This window comes from Haplochromis burtoni, unplaced genomic scaffold, assembly GCF_018398535.1.
Source record: "Haplochromis burtoni strain Fernald_Lab_line unplaced genomic scaffold, NCSU_Asbu1 Contig_80, whole genome shotgun sequence".
Lineage (NCBI taxonomy): Eukaryota > Metazoa > Chordata > Actinopteri > Cichliformes > Cichlidae > Haplochromis > Haplochromis burtoni.
The window spans coordinates 626,576-641,188 of record NW_024582441.1 but is presented as its reverse complement, the minus strand read 5'-3'; the positions used below and the strand labels follow the sequence as shown (position 1 = coordinate 641,188).

Sequence of the window (14,613 nt, the reverse complement as noted above, 5' to 3'; positions counted from 1 at the left end):
TGATACACTCCAGATGCTCCCTCCCACAGACAGTCAGTCAAGGACAAGGCCCTTACCAAACCCTCATTACAAACAACCACAGTGAGAGAGTGATACGCCAAGTCAGAAAGCGAGCAGGAGGAGGTTGGACGAAAGGAAGGAAGGGGATTAACATGTCTCCAGAAATAAGCATGCACATGTCAAAGGGAGTTATCTCAAAAAAACTGAATGAAAGCGCAGCTGCACCAAAGAGCACAAACAACCAGGTTAGATGATCAATCCCTACGTGCAGGCAGCAACAGGCACAGGTAGGAGGACACATCAAAACAACTGACTCTCTGTCTTGATTACAGCATGTTTGCTAAAGTAAAACTGGCAGACATGAAGATTTTAAAATTATAGTTTGACTTCTTGAGAGAAACAGTTATTTGCTTTCTGTCAATCTTGTTGCAATAAAAACCTGTTTTAGTTGTTCAGGCAAGCTCGCAGGCAGATTGAAATAACAGGCATTAGTGGGATGGTGGCAAGCAGCAACCACTGCAGTTGAAAAAATGAAGCCAGCACAAAGTGCCAAAAAGTGCAGCTCAAATGGCTGACTCCAAACGTGACTGAATCCTCACAGACGACATGTTAAAATGTCCAAATAAACATGTTACAGGATGGAGCAAAACACAACAGCTGGATGGATTTTTTATTTATTTTTTTCAAATTTTCCAGTTTAAAATGTATTTGCTTTTATTTTCTAGCAATTATGCAGCCAATGTGTCACCTCAGCTAACTAAATTGGACTTTTGTTGTGTTTGTGCTGTTTGGGCCTTTTACATGTTTTTAGAACAATTATCTGACAGTTAAGAAGAAGTCTGTGCTCCAGTTTTGATGAGTGAAATCCTAATGTTTTATTTATTTAGCTCGCACTAATCAGGTATCTTTAAGGTATCCATACAGTCTGTGGATGCACATTGCTAAGCTAGCTAGCTAGCGGTACTTGATAACTTAGCACTCTAAATATAGTCAGTTCTAGCTCCAAAAACCAAGATGGTGACGTTAATGGGTCTCTCAACATTCCTGGAAGAGATTCATAGTGTTTCACTTTGTTCTTCACACTGAAAGTGCCACAAAGAGCTGTAACAAATGAAAAAAGTAAGCTTGGGAAAGGAGTTCAAACCCAGCTTACTTTCACACTTCTTCATAGCTGGCCAATCACAGTGTGAAGTGGGTGAGAATATTGTATTGTCAGTTTCAGAAAGTCACAGAAATGGTCCGACAAAGGCCTCCAAATCTGAAGGTGGTAAGGAATATATGACTAAATAAATTGTAAGTGAACTAAATTTAAATGTGGAGACTGACTCTTATGTCTGGTGTTAAATAGGAGACACAAACTGCCACCTAGCTTAGCTTAGCAATGAAGGTGGAAGGTGGGTAAAATCTGCGTGCCAGTTCTCAAAACCTCATAACAAAGGATTTGTTATGATCTAGCCTTTATTTTTGGCTAGATCTTTCAGGATTGATATACTGTGGGTCTGGCATGTTGTATTTCAAGGCCAGGGTAGCAGTTTCCTGTGTGTCTGTGTGGCACTAAGGCAAGCATCTGCAGGTTCTGATTTAATGTCTGCAGTGCAGACATGAGGGTGGCATCAATTTTATAACCTCAGTATTGTGACAAGAGCAGATAAAGGTATAACCTACTAAGTTAAAAGTATTTACTTTTTCTTTATGTCTGTATCTAATAATTTTATATTTTTTGTGTTTAATCTACGTTCACATTCACACCTGAGGTTGCCCATGGTAACCCCATGCAGCTCTTTGTGTTGTGGAAGAAGCTGGGGAGAATGTGCTAACTCCACACAGCAAGCCTCCAATCTTGATTCAAACCCAGGACCTTGTTGCTGTGAGCTGACAGTGCTAACCACCACACCGCCATGCCACCCTGCATCTCACCCTGTAACAGCAGGGAAAGGCTCCAGCAGCCCTGAATTAGGTAAGCAGAAGGAAATGAATGGATGGATCTGTGCCATAGATATGTCATAATTGCAAAAAGTATTTGACATGCAGAAATATGACTAAACGTCATCCTCAACCAGCACACGATTAAACATGTTGGCAACTCCACTACCGAGGTATAACTCAGGTGTACCTTTCTCCTCTTCTTTGATCAAAGGACTTGATTTTAAAGTCAGGAGCAGATCAGAGATATTTCACTTGTTCATTTTTGTCTGAGAAGTTCAACGTTTTGGAAAGACAAAAACAATCGTGATACAAGCTTTTACTCATCCACCAGGTCAACAGTGACGAATGCTAGGGGTATAGTTAGAGTTGAGCTTTGTTAAATAGGCAAATGTCACCTTTCAAATAAAGTTTCATATAATTATTTTGGCATAACAGCTTCAATTTTAAATCGTTTTCACTTAATCCAAATAAGTAAAAGTACTATAAAAAGTGGGGGACATTAACCCAACCTAAACCCTACCCCTCACCCGAACGCTAAATGTTTTGCTAGTGGCATGTTGGTTGTTAAAAGGATAATAATTCACTCGAGTGGAGTAATGTGTACAAAGACAAAAGTGTAAAAGTTTCTTCTAAACAGGCTTGACTCCTCCATTAATAGATATCCAGTTACCACCAAAAACAGAAGCCGCAAACATCATCTTCTCCACCCTCAACCCTCAACCCTCAGCGCTGCCAGATGAAGGAATGCAAGAGATCAGTTTAATTCAAACCCACTGTGTCATTTCTCATTAGTGAAGCCTTCAACAGCCTAACTCAGCTCTCTGTCCGTTCGGTTGGTGCCAGCACCCAAACTGCCAGGCAACTGCTTTAATGTGAAATTCAAAACTAAAAACTGCATTCCAGTGTTACAGCGGCCCATGCCACGTGTTCATCTTTTAGTATTTTTTTTTTATTTTTTTTGGCTCTAACTCGTTGCCTGTCCACACAGGCGTATTATCTGTGACGCTATCTGCCACGACATTGCCTGGCTCAAAGCGGAGAGTCTTGGCTGAACCTCTTATATCACAAATGGCAGATGTGTCATTCATTTTAATAAAAGTGGCCTAATGTCATTACAAAGCTCTCAGCATGCTGGAACTAAAAATAAAGCTGGGTCACAGTTAAGTGTTGTAGTGTCAATGATGGGTTGAGTTGAGTCCTCCACTTCCCACCAGCGTGTGATTTCTTGGTTACTGCAGCCCCGTGCACATGCAGGATGTAAGGACGGGCGCAAGAAGCTGCTGAGGGCTTTTAGCGGCATCCGTTCTGCAGCACTCCCACTGTGACAAGCATGCCATTTATTTTCTTATCACACTTTCTCTAGTTGATCATGTCCTGAAAGAGTGGCTTATTACGCCTGGGATAGGGAGGGCACTCTGCCTAATTAATACCCAGTTAAAACCAGAGACAGCAGGAACGATGGCCCAGATGACCTTAGAGTGAGAATGTCAACATGGCTTTAAATTTATGCAGTCTGGTGTTTCAAGAAGGATTCATGTCCTTTATTTAATTTAAAGTAGCAGTAAAGCAGTATGTATAGAGTGGCTAGCTAAAAGGATCTTACTTGCAGAAAAATGGCCTCTTACATCATTACATCCATAATACTGATGCATCAGTCTGTAAGCAGCATTGTAATGATGTAGCTGTCACAGTATTTGAAAGCAGGACCAAAATGCAGGACCCAGGCAGACACCAAATGACAAAAATGGACCTTTATTTAGCTGGCAGTCCAACTCCCAAAAAATAAAAGTCCAAAATGAAAACAAACCGATATCCAAAAGGCCATCATAGGGAGCCAGGCAAGATTGACAGATGCTATGACAATGCTTCACAGTGTAATAAGGGAAGTGGAAATCAGAAATAGGTGCAGAGAATAATGACAGTCACAGGAACGAGGCAAAAGTCAAAGTCAAACAAAGGTGACAACAACTTCCAAAGTTAAACAGGTAAAAGCAAAAGAACCCAACAAAGTAAAGAGAGGCAAGAAAGCAGAATAACATAAAGAAATCAAAACAGTGGCTGCCGGTGGAAACTGCGCTACTGTTGGCTGACGGTAGAGAGGGATGAAATGATGAAGTCAGAGAGGCAAGCCTGCGATGGTTCGGACATGTGCAGAGGAGAGATAGTGGATATACTGGACAAAGACAGAAGGAAAAGGACGATGGCTGTAGTGAAAGAGGACATGCAGAGGGTTGGTGTGACAGAGGAGGATGCTAGGGATAGGGTGAGATGAAAGGAGATGATGCACTGTGCCAACCCCTAAAGGGAGCAGCCGAAGAAAGAAAAAGAAGAAGGAGAAGGATAGCTAACTCAAAACGTAACCAACAGGGAGACAGTAGGTTTTTATACTTTTATAGTGCTGGTGTAGGTTAGTGGTAGATTCACAGCACATTTGAAGGGCGATGAAACAAAGTCTTTCTGTACAAATTAGTTTTTTGACATTGAAGTGTTTCAGATGTGATATTTAAATGGTGCTATTTGGTAAAGTGGTAACAGCTGGCTGCTTTTTTTGTAAAAAGTTATGCAAAAATTTAGGGAGATATTTTATAACATCATATGGGTTTTTTTGTAAAATCTTTATGTGAAGCCCTGCAATAGACTGACAACCCGTCCACTCGCCCTATGATGGTTGGGATAGGCTCCGCCCATCCTCACTCCCAACCGATGGCAGGTTATGGCTGCCCCTCCCTGAGCCTACTTCGGTTTCTGAGTTTTTCCTTCTCAGTGTTGGGAAGTGCTTGCTCATAGGGCGTAGTCTGATTGCTGGTGTTTTCTCTGTAATATCTTCCTCTACCTCTTTACCTTACAATACGTATTAGATTTGGAGCTATAGAAATAAAATGGAATTGAATGGAATTAAGTGTAGGGAGTAAAAAAAATTGCATTTTTTTTTCAGAAATGTAATTAAGTAGAATTATAGAAGAAACGTCTTATTTTACGTTGAGAGAAATGCATGAATTCATTAATCAATGTTGTCGTTAAAATAAAAAATCGATACATTTTTTGAGCAGCCTGGTGATATTCAGAAGAGATTACCTTTTCAAGGCATGAAACAAGTTTAACTAACAGTGCAAGGTTAATTCCTGGAACTGCATAGTTCAGTGAGCATCGCTGCAACTCCGCTCGTCTATGACAGAAAGGGCCGGAGGGGCATCAGGTGTGTCTCCCGTTCAGGCCCTTCCTTGGGTGTGAGGTGTTAATCCAAAGTGAACACGCAATCCTCAACACAGATTCGTAAGGTTCAGAGGCTCCACATCAACAATGCATGTGGGCGAATGAAGCAACACTTACACATGGCTGCATTTGAGAGATGCAAATCAGTTGTCGCTCACTTGTGATTTGTCTTCATGAGAAGCGGCAAAGATTTAGGTTTTTTTTTAACCTAGAGGAAACTATTGAAAAAAATGACACTTCCTCATATCTTGTGATATAAAAATAGACAATAATTCGGATTTTTGATGCAGATATAGTGTACTTGAAAAGCAGATGGCTCACATTTCACAATAGAAAGAACGACTTTAAAAATAGTTAACGTGCAGCTATATCCAGCCGGTCCAGACGTCATTTGCTGCGACGAAAGCCGAGGCAGATGCCAAACCGTCCATTCACGATGTAACTGGATGTTTCACTTCATGTGGATTTATAGGGACGCCCATGCTACTGGGTTAATACTGTATTATGTCAAGCTCTGTTTCAATTACACAGAGTCAGTATGGGCTCGTTACACTGCCCGGCCTCTCTCCTCGCAGTCATTCTGTCTCATCTTAGTCCAAGCCATCTGTTACAAGCGCGGCTCGAATCCACGGCGTGAGGCTGACATATAAGTTACCACTGTAACAGACTATTACTGACACACACCTCGCAGTAAACTAAAGCCAAAGAAGAAGATGAGCGCGAACAGGTGCAGCTCTTTGCAACATAGAGACATATCCTTTGAAAGTAATTGCGTGCTGACTGCTGACACCCTCTCTAGTGCTGGGGACAGGGTGTAGGAGCGAGAGCTATGTATAGGCCAAATCTAAAGGCATGTATGCACCTATAGCCAAACACATATGGAGACACACACACACACACACACACACACACATATATGTATATATACATATGTGTGTGTGTGTGTGTGTGTGTGTGTGTGTGTGTGTGTGTGTGTGTGTGTGTGTATATATATATATATATACACACACAAAGCCAGTTTGAGTCATCATGTTTTTGCAGGTTTCTCAAGTCAGCCCACTCTGATCTGACAGAACACTTCATAGATGGAGTCTCACTTAATTATCCATCTTTTTCAGACTGTCTGTCACTCGCTCTCTTTCTCTTTCTCTCTCTCTCACACACAAACAGTCACTCAGTCTTGCACTTTTTAAGGCATACATTCTTTCCATTTATGTAAGCAAAGCATTAAAAGTTACCAGGAGAGAACTGGAGAAACAGGAGAAACAGGAGACACGCTTTAAGGACACCAGTGCAGAAGAAATAAAAAAAAAAAAAAAAGGGGGGGGGGGGGGGGGCAATGATAAGAAGAAGAGGGGGCCTGCGGCTGTCACATCCATGAGATCATGTGTGATACGGGAGAGGGGTGGTAGGTCACTGAGTGCATAGCAAAGAGAAGGGGTTATGCGGCTTAATATTCATTTGTCTTCTGCCTTATTTCCATATCCTTTTGTTGCCGGATCTTGATAGGTCCTGGCACGCACCTGGCCCTTCCGTGCCAACAAACTACTATCTGATGTGCTTCTACAGTGGTGCACACAAGCATCTGCATGCATATTCACGTGCACTGTTGCTTTGAGACACAACACAGAGCCCAGAAAACTAAGGGCTGTCTAAGCAGGCGTAAAGCTGGTAATTATTCCGGGGGTCCCAAGGTGCAGGTGGAGGACTCATAATCCAGGGTGGCTTGACTCGTAGCGTGGCAGACTAATGTGCCACAGTTTCACACATTGTCAAAGTCCCATTAATTCCCACAGAAGCTTGTTCTTAGAGAGCTATAACAGTTGCATACTAAGTGCCCATCCTTCACTTGTGGACTTGTTTCAGGAACGTGATGAGAGCGCTGTACAAACACGCCATCAAGCTTTATGACCACACACACATACACACATACACGCACGTGCAGTCACAGGTTTGACGTGAATAAATGCAATCAAAAGTTTGGTTCTTACCTTCCTCAGCTGAGTTAGGCTGGAAAAACAGACAGAGAGACAGAAAGACACTCCACATCTCCACTACAGAATGACACTGACAGGGAGAGAGGGAGGGAGAGAGTATGAAAGAGAAAGAGGGAGATAGAGTGAGTGTGTGTGACAGAGCAAGAGGTGGGGGGGTGGAGAGGGGGTGGAGTCTGTTTGCTCCCTTTATCTAAGAAAAAGAGAGAGAGAGGATGGGGGGTGGATGGATGAATGGATGAGGGAAGCAGAAAAATATTTACAGAGCAGCAGATACAATAAGTACGCTGCCAAGTGAGGAAGTAAACAAAACACCGTTGTCACAGAGACAGGAGGAGAGAACGAGTGAGAGGAGGAAAGTGAGAGAGAGGGTTTATTTTCTTATATGGGAGAAACAAAGACAGAGAGGAGAGCCGACAAGAGAGTGACAGAGAGCGAAGGGAGAGAATTAATAAACAAGTTTTTCTGGTCTTTAAAACAGCCGTCTAGACACGACTAACGGCGTCCATTGCAACGCTGGCTGGCAAGCTGTGGCATCCCTCTCATGTCTGGACACTGTGCTAACCCGCATTTTTTCAAGCTGTGGCATGTGAGAGTGACCAACTTTTTATTTTTTTGCTGTTTTTCTTGATCTCACTCAGCTCAGCCTTTATGGAAAATGAATATAATTTAGACATGTTTTTTGGGACGCTCGCCATCCTTCATGTGGCTTCATGCTCTAACACCCCTCCACCACAACCACCACCCTACTCTCTCAGACACACTCCTCGCCTCATAGGACAGCTCATCCAGACAGTATGCAGACTCACACTCAGGCACACACACACACATCTGAGCAGCCCTTCTGGTCTGTGCACGCCACTAGCTGGCCAGCCTGCAGTACTGCAGCTTGTTGATGGGCTTTCATGCTCCAGTTCACTGCTGTGAGTAACTGCTGTGGACTCTTGCAGGGAGATGTGCTGTGTGGGTTTGACACAGTTAGATGGCACCATTCCCAGCCAGCCGGGGGGCCCCTTACCAAAGGCTGTGTGCTTCTTCGATGGGCTGAGGTACACAAGGTAAAGCCAAACAGGAAATGGAAGATTATATTGTATAGCTAAAGCGACCAATCAGACTGAAGCTTATCTTGTCCATTGTCAGAAAATTTTTGATATAAGCAAAAAAGGGAAAAGGGTAATTTCAGCTTTCATTCAGAGCAGGTAGCTTTACATCTTGGATTTAGCAGATTTTTATGCCAGATGGCCCTCTGACACAACAGCCAAGGGATTTGTGTGTCCTCATGGAATCAAACTGGGCACCTTTGTGCTTGTCAGACAAATATGTAAACATCTACAATTGACTTGTGTGCCCCACTAGGGGAGAAATTTCAATCTCAGTCTGGTTGTCCACATATAGGTGCTTAGAAATGAGATCACCCTTTTGGAGCACAGGTATGGGGTTTAGTCTGCCACACAGACCCGATTCAGTGTGACTCCGATCATTGTGAATAAATGATTAATCTGCTTAGAAATCATGGAAAACTGGAGTCGCTAACAGCTTTTAATGAATTCAGTGTGATGCAGGCACGTAAACAAATAGTGGGATGTAAAATATCTGTAGCCCACAGGTACTCAGCAGATTCTTCATCTGTCAAAGCATTATGGAAATTTGAGCCATGATCGCAGCTTAAACTAAAGACGGATAATGTATTACAAGACTAATGACGAAAACCTTTAATATCAACTTTCGCCTCAGTTTTGTCTGCGAGCAAATTCCAAATGAAGCATCGTAATCAGTGTCTTTTTGAAAAGCGAGTCCCTTTGGTTGTGACCTCACAAACACGAGATCAGTGATTTAAAAACAGATCACAGGAAGTTCCCTCTGCGTCTTCTGATTTGATTTTTGAGCTCGTAACAAAAATGTCAACACAACACCCAAATGTATTATTTAAACCCGATTCATCAACAGCGGCGCTCGTGGCTTGTGTTGTAATACATCGCGCCTCACAGCTCACTGAGGTTTTTCCACAGCGAAACGAGAAGGAAACACTGCAGTGGAGAAGTGGTTGCCCGATGGATTACCACGGAGCGACAGTTAACATTAAACATTCATGATAACTAACTGGCTTTGACTTGTGGCCTTATAAACTTACAAAACTTATGATGTTCACACTCATTAGTCAGGCGGCGCTTTTCCCTTGAAACATGTAAAACTTTTTCTTCTTGGTTTCTCTAAGCCAAGTGTCTCGCACGAAATGCAGAGCAGCAAAGGTCATCTCTAACTCTGACACACGCTCAACTTGGCTAAGTGTTTCTGTTTATTTACACAAACAAAAAAAGAGATAACAAAAGAGCAAAATATACATATTAAAAATGTGAAAACTGCAAAGCAACACAACTGCATCTGATACAGTGACACTAGGAGTGCAGAGTGCAAGAAAAATCAAGGTGGAAGTAACAGGTTTCACAGGACAAGTGAAAACCGCACACCTCTCGAGCACGTGCGACACATTTACATGTAACGGGCGCAAACAGTATGCGCAATCATTATTCAGTAGTCTGACTGCCAAAGTGCTAACATAACCCTGTTAAGCTCATCAGTTTGTGCACACCCAGAAGAAGATGCTGCTCTGCAAACACCGACACATCATGTGCTGCAGCAGCTGATCAGTGTGCAGTAACTGGAGCCTTTACAATATATTCACATCATTTCAAACAGTTAGAAACAAATGCAAACAACGACTCTTCGGTTCTAAAATAAATACAATTCACGTAGTGTTTTTTTTTTTTAATTCAACATCGTCAAGCGTGTGTAATGACCTGTTTTGACTGAGATGTGTGTTTAGTTATCAGTAGACCACAATGTGCTTCTACACATCCCTCAAATGAGGTAACAGTTTCACACTAGCAAATACTTTAAAACACTGCTTTAAAACTGTATTTTATTTTACGACCTACTTTGCAATAGCTGCTTCTCTCAAATGCTCTACAGATGTGGAAAGAGTTTCAAGTGCAGTGGTGGATAAATATCCTTTCTGTGCTGTAACAGTTGGGAGCTATAAACATACACAGTTGGCCACCTGAGTTTCTAAAATCCAATCTGAGCTGTAAACGCCAGCATTTTTTATTTCTCGTTCTACTTTGTACCCTGCAGTGAAATCTGCAAACTAAAGAGGTAAGCTTTTGTTTTTTTGAGAAGCCTTAAAGAGGCTTTGTTCAGGCTTGGCGGTGCTGGACTACGTCTCTCTCGTCCTCATACAAATATTACATTTGATGCAGACGGCTCCGGCTTACAGAACTCGCCTTGTTTTGTTTCTTTCTCGGCACAAACGCTGTCGCATCCAAACAGCGGACAAGCAGAGACATCCTCTGCTGTCAGGGTATGTGGTGCTACTACTGGATGAGAGGAAGTCTTTGTTTTCTACATACATAAATATATTTATTCAAAATCTATATGGACCTGAAGTGGAGAGGAACTGCTGCTAAACCCCCCTCAGTGCTTTTTTTTTGCCTCAAAGCAGGCAACAAGGCATTTCAGAGAGGACAGCAAGTCAATCTTTTCTTTTTGGGGGGTCAAACAACCGAACTCCAAATCCGTCTTTTCAAGCTTGACCTCAATACATAAACCCCCAAATCCTGCAACCTTTTAACACTGTTGGTAGCTGAAGACCTCACACAGAACATATGCTGATCCTCTTATAAGGTAAAAAAGGATGGGAGCTGGCATCGGAAATGTCAACAAACCTTAAATACTGGTAATTCATTTAAGTGTAGACCGTGTTTAAAGCAGGATTAAAGAGGAATTCAGTCCATTAATGAAGCATTTCTAGCTGGGAGGGATCTTTAAAAACACTCTTTCATTTTTTTAAAAAGGCACTTTAAAAGCACACATATAAAATACTAAAACTTTTTTTTTTTTGCATTAGTACACTGAAATGGCTTCTTCCAAACACACACCTTTCATTATTTCTGACTTATGCAATATAACTTAATATATAAATATAAAATAGTATATATAATAATAGAACTTTTACACCAGCTATGTGCAAGGCCCATGTTTGTCTGCTTTGTTTTGCACCAAATCTTCCTTCGTATCTTCTACAGTTTTTCATTTTGCTTCTGAAGGAAGATTCACCATGGGAACTTTTTCTGTGGGGGACATCGGTGCAGGCTCTTTGTTTTCAACCACAACTGCCTCAGGCACCGGGGAGTGGGAGGGTTTTTCCACCCTGGCGGCGAATCCCTGTGCAATGTCGTCAAAGGTCCTCCCTTTTGTCTCAGGGACTCGTAGGTAGGTGAAGATGAAGAACAGGATGAGGAGGACCATGAAGATGATGAACACGTAAGGGCCACAAATTTCCTGGGAAAATCAGAGGGATGTTTGTTATGAGACAAACTGGAAGACGACTATTATTTGTACATGTGTGTGAATGTGAACATTTTCTGCAGGGATGATAAATGTGAAAAATACCTCCAGTCTAGGGAAACCCAGCCCCACCAGGAAGTTGGCAGTCCAGTTTGAGAAACCAGAGACGGCCATGGCTGCAGGTCGGGGCCCCTGGGAGAAGAGCTCAGCCACGATAAACCAGGGGATGGGACCTGGACCCATCTCAAAACTGGCAACAAAGCCAAACACAGCCACAATTGCCAGATAACTTAGAGATGGGGTGGTCTTCTGCTCAGAGAAAGAAACAGAGAGCATGAGGAAAAGATGTAATGCAGCAGCAATAGGCTGGCTTCTCATTTTCATTTTACAATGACGAACTCACCACTAAGGACAGGGAGATGGTCATGATCAGGGCGCAGATGGCCATTCCAGCCAGTCCAATCAGGTGTAACGTCCTGCGTCCCGCCCGTTCAACCAGGAAGAGCTGGAGTTCAAAGAAACACAATTATCAACTGACATTCAACGTAATATTTAACCTGTACTAAATTAACTAAACCACCTGCGCACTCAGACACTTACAGAGACAACAGTAAACACTGTGTTGACGACTCCAGCGCCGATGGTGGCGTAGATGGGCTCTGATACACCAGCGTTACTAAAGATGCCTGTGGAGTAGTAAAAGACCTGAAAGAGGAAATGAAGGAAAAGTCAGTTAATATTGATTCTGATTAATAAAAAGTGCTCAGAACATGATTTGACTGCACATGCATCAGTTTGTTTTAGATTTTTGGCAGATCAAAAAAAAACAAACAGTTGAAGTTGATGCTGCAGATTTGGAGCAAGACTTGCATTTGAGTCTAGCAACATGAAAAGAAGTGAAACAATGTGAACACTTAATTAATACTATCATATTTAGGGTATTTTTCTTTTCCATCACAACAACACTAACAGAAAGTTTTGTCAGTTTTTTTTAATCATATTGTAAGTTTTTGTAATTATGTGTTTATTTCCGGGTCGGGGATGAGTTCCTGCCCCAAGTGGAGGAGTTCAAGTATCTCGGGGTCTTGTTCGCGAGTGATGGGAGAAGGGAGCCGGAGATCGACAGACGGATTGGGGCTGCAGCTGCAGTAATGCGGACGCTGCACCGGTCTGTCGTGGTGAAGAGGGAGCTGAGTGTAAAAGCGAAGCTCTCAATTTACCGGTCGATCTACGTCCCTACCCTCACCTATGGCCACGAGCTGTGGGTAGTGACCGAAAGAACGAGATCGCGGATACAAGCGGCAGAAATGAGCTTCCTCCGAAGGGTGGCTGGCCTCTCCCTTAGAGATAGGGTGAGAAGTTCGGCCATCCGGGAGGGGCTCAGAGTAGAGCAGCTGCTGCTCCACATCGAAAGGAGCCAGCTGAGGTGGTTCGGGCATCTGACAAGGATGCCCCCTGGGCGCCTCCTGGGTGAGGTGTTCCAGGCATGTCCCACCGGGAGGAGGCCCCGGGGCAGACCCAGGACACGCTGGAGAGATTATATCTCTCGGCTGGCCTGGGAACGCCTTGGTATTCCCCCGGATAAGCTGGAGGAGGTGGCTGGGGAGAGGGAGGTCTGGGCCTCTTTGCTTAGGCTGCTGCCCCCGCGACCCAGCCTCAGATAAAACGGATGAAGATGGATGGATGGATATGTTTATTTACTCATACATTTCTGTTTATTTTCTATTACACTCAGTTTTTTCCTCTCTCTCTCTCTCTCTCTTTTTTTGCCTCATCACTAACCCCTGATATATTATCTGATTCTCTTGTAACAAAATTCTCCTTTATGCTCAGCAGCTACAGTCGTCACACAGTGGCTTTAATAGTTTCTTTCCTCCTGCTGAGGTTGCTGAGAGCAGTGAAAGTGCAAGGATACAGTGCAAAGTTGAGTGGAAATTCTCCACGTGTAGTCATTTGACTATAAAAAATCAGATAAATACACGTTTTGGAACGGTTGCACAAAAAACAATACACGTAGCAGCGTGTAAAACTGCACCAGCGTCTTTCTGGTGAGTGATATGGGTTATGTTGCAGCCTTTAGCTCCAGGCTCCTTCACAGTGATTGTCAGGTCAGACACAGCAGCTGCTAATGAATTTAGTCAGCCCGGTTACATGACCTTATTAACAAAATAGCTATTAAATACCACTGTGCTTATCTTCTTCCAATCAGCCTCAAATTATTCAACTCAATCTAACATTGCCTGAAGCCAAGAAGCACATCTTCTTACGTGCTTGTCAAAAACATTTGTGCAATTTCAATGAATGCTCCTTTAAGCATTCGTGGCTAACGTTAAACATTGCTTTTCTCACATTACACTTTCTCCCAGTTTGACATGTGCTAATTATATCCCTATCACGTCGCTGTATTATAGGATGTGACGTCTACTCACAGCGTTGATGCCAGACAGCTGCTGGGAGAGCTGCAGGATAATAGCGATAATGATTGGCTGGCGATAGTTTGGCGAGCGGAACAGTTCTAAGATGGTCACTTTCTTTTCCATGGCCATCTTCATCCCTTCTTCCTTCATCTCTTGAATGTCATCATCCACGTCTTCAGTGCCACGCAGACGCACCAGAGCTACAAAAAGTAAAACAGATCAAAGAAATAGGAGGAGGAGGTAAGTATAACTAAGAAAAAAGCAGCTCGGAGCGTTATATAACAAAGTAAAGTTTCCCACACATCATTAAAAATCAGTCAGAGTCGGTCTCACTAACCCGACGTTGCCAACTTGGTTTGTAAGTATGCAAACTGACTTAAGACTGACCTTTTCTAGCCTCCTCCTCTTGTTTGAGAACAATGAAGAGGTAGCGAGGGCTTTCAGGGCAAAAGGGCAGCATGATTGTCTGCAGTACAGCAGGCAGGATAGTCAGAGCGAGCAGGAGAGGCCACAGAGTGTCTGAGCCCAGCAAAAACTCCAGACCAAAGATCTGAGGAACACACAGCAAAAATAATGAGGGAACGAGGTGCATAAAATTGACCCATTTGAGCCAATTTACTCCTTGTATATGAAATTCTTCTCTTTCAGCTATGAGTACACACACACACACACACACACACACACACACACACACACACACACACACACACACACACACA

At 42.9% G+C, this 14,613-nt stretch overlaps 2 protein-coding genes across 3 annotated transcripts in view; both read right to left on the bottom strand.

Annotated features, from left to right (window-relative positions):
• The window catches only part of ephb6 (eph receptor B6), a 43,812-nt gene extending 36,557 nt beyond the window's left edge, over nucleotides 1–7,255 (bottom strand). For both annotated transcript variants that reach the window (XR_006054543.1, XM_005925284.2), the window contains exon 1: nucleotides 7,131–7,255. Coding sequence is in view for 1 of the 2 variants with exons in the window: in XM_005925284.2 (XP_005925346.1) it covers nucleotides 7,131–7,188 (58 nt within the window). In the remaining variant the exon portion in view is untranslated. The remainder of the gene's footprint in view (nucleotides 1–7,130) is intronic.
• Nucleotides 7,256–10,238: 2,983 nt separating this feature from the next.
• Nucleotides 10,239–14,613, bottom strand: part of slc2a3b (solute carrier family 2 member 3b) — a 9,708-nt gene continuing 5,333 nt past the window's right edge. Inside the window, exons 7-12 of the mRNA XM_042222141.1 lie at nucleotides 14,282–14,444; nucleotides 13,907–14,094; nucleotides 12,078–12,182; nucleotides 11,881–11,982; nucleotides 11,583–11,786; nucleotides 10,239–11,471 (exon numbers count right to left, since the gene is read on the bottom strand). Coding sequence (XP_042078075.1) covers nucleotides 11,220–11,471; nucleotides 11,583–11,786; nucleotides 11,881–11,982; nucleotides 12,078–12,182; nucleotides 13,907–14,094; nucleotides 14,282–14,444 — 1,014 coding nt within the window. The 3' untranslated portion in view covers nucleotides 10,239–11,219. The remainder of the gene's footprint in view (nucleotides 11,472–11,582; nucleotides 11,787–11,880; nucleotides 11,983–12,077; nucleotides 12,183–13,906; nucleotides 14,095–14,281; nucleotides 14,445–14,613) is intronic.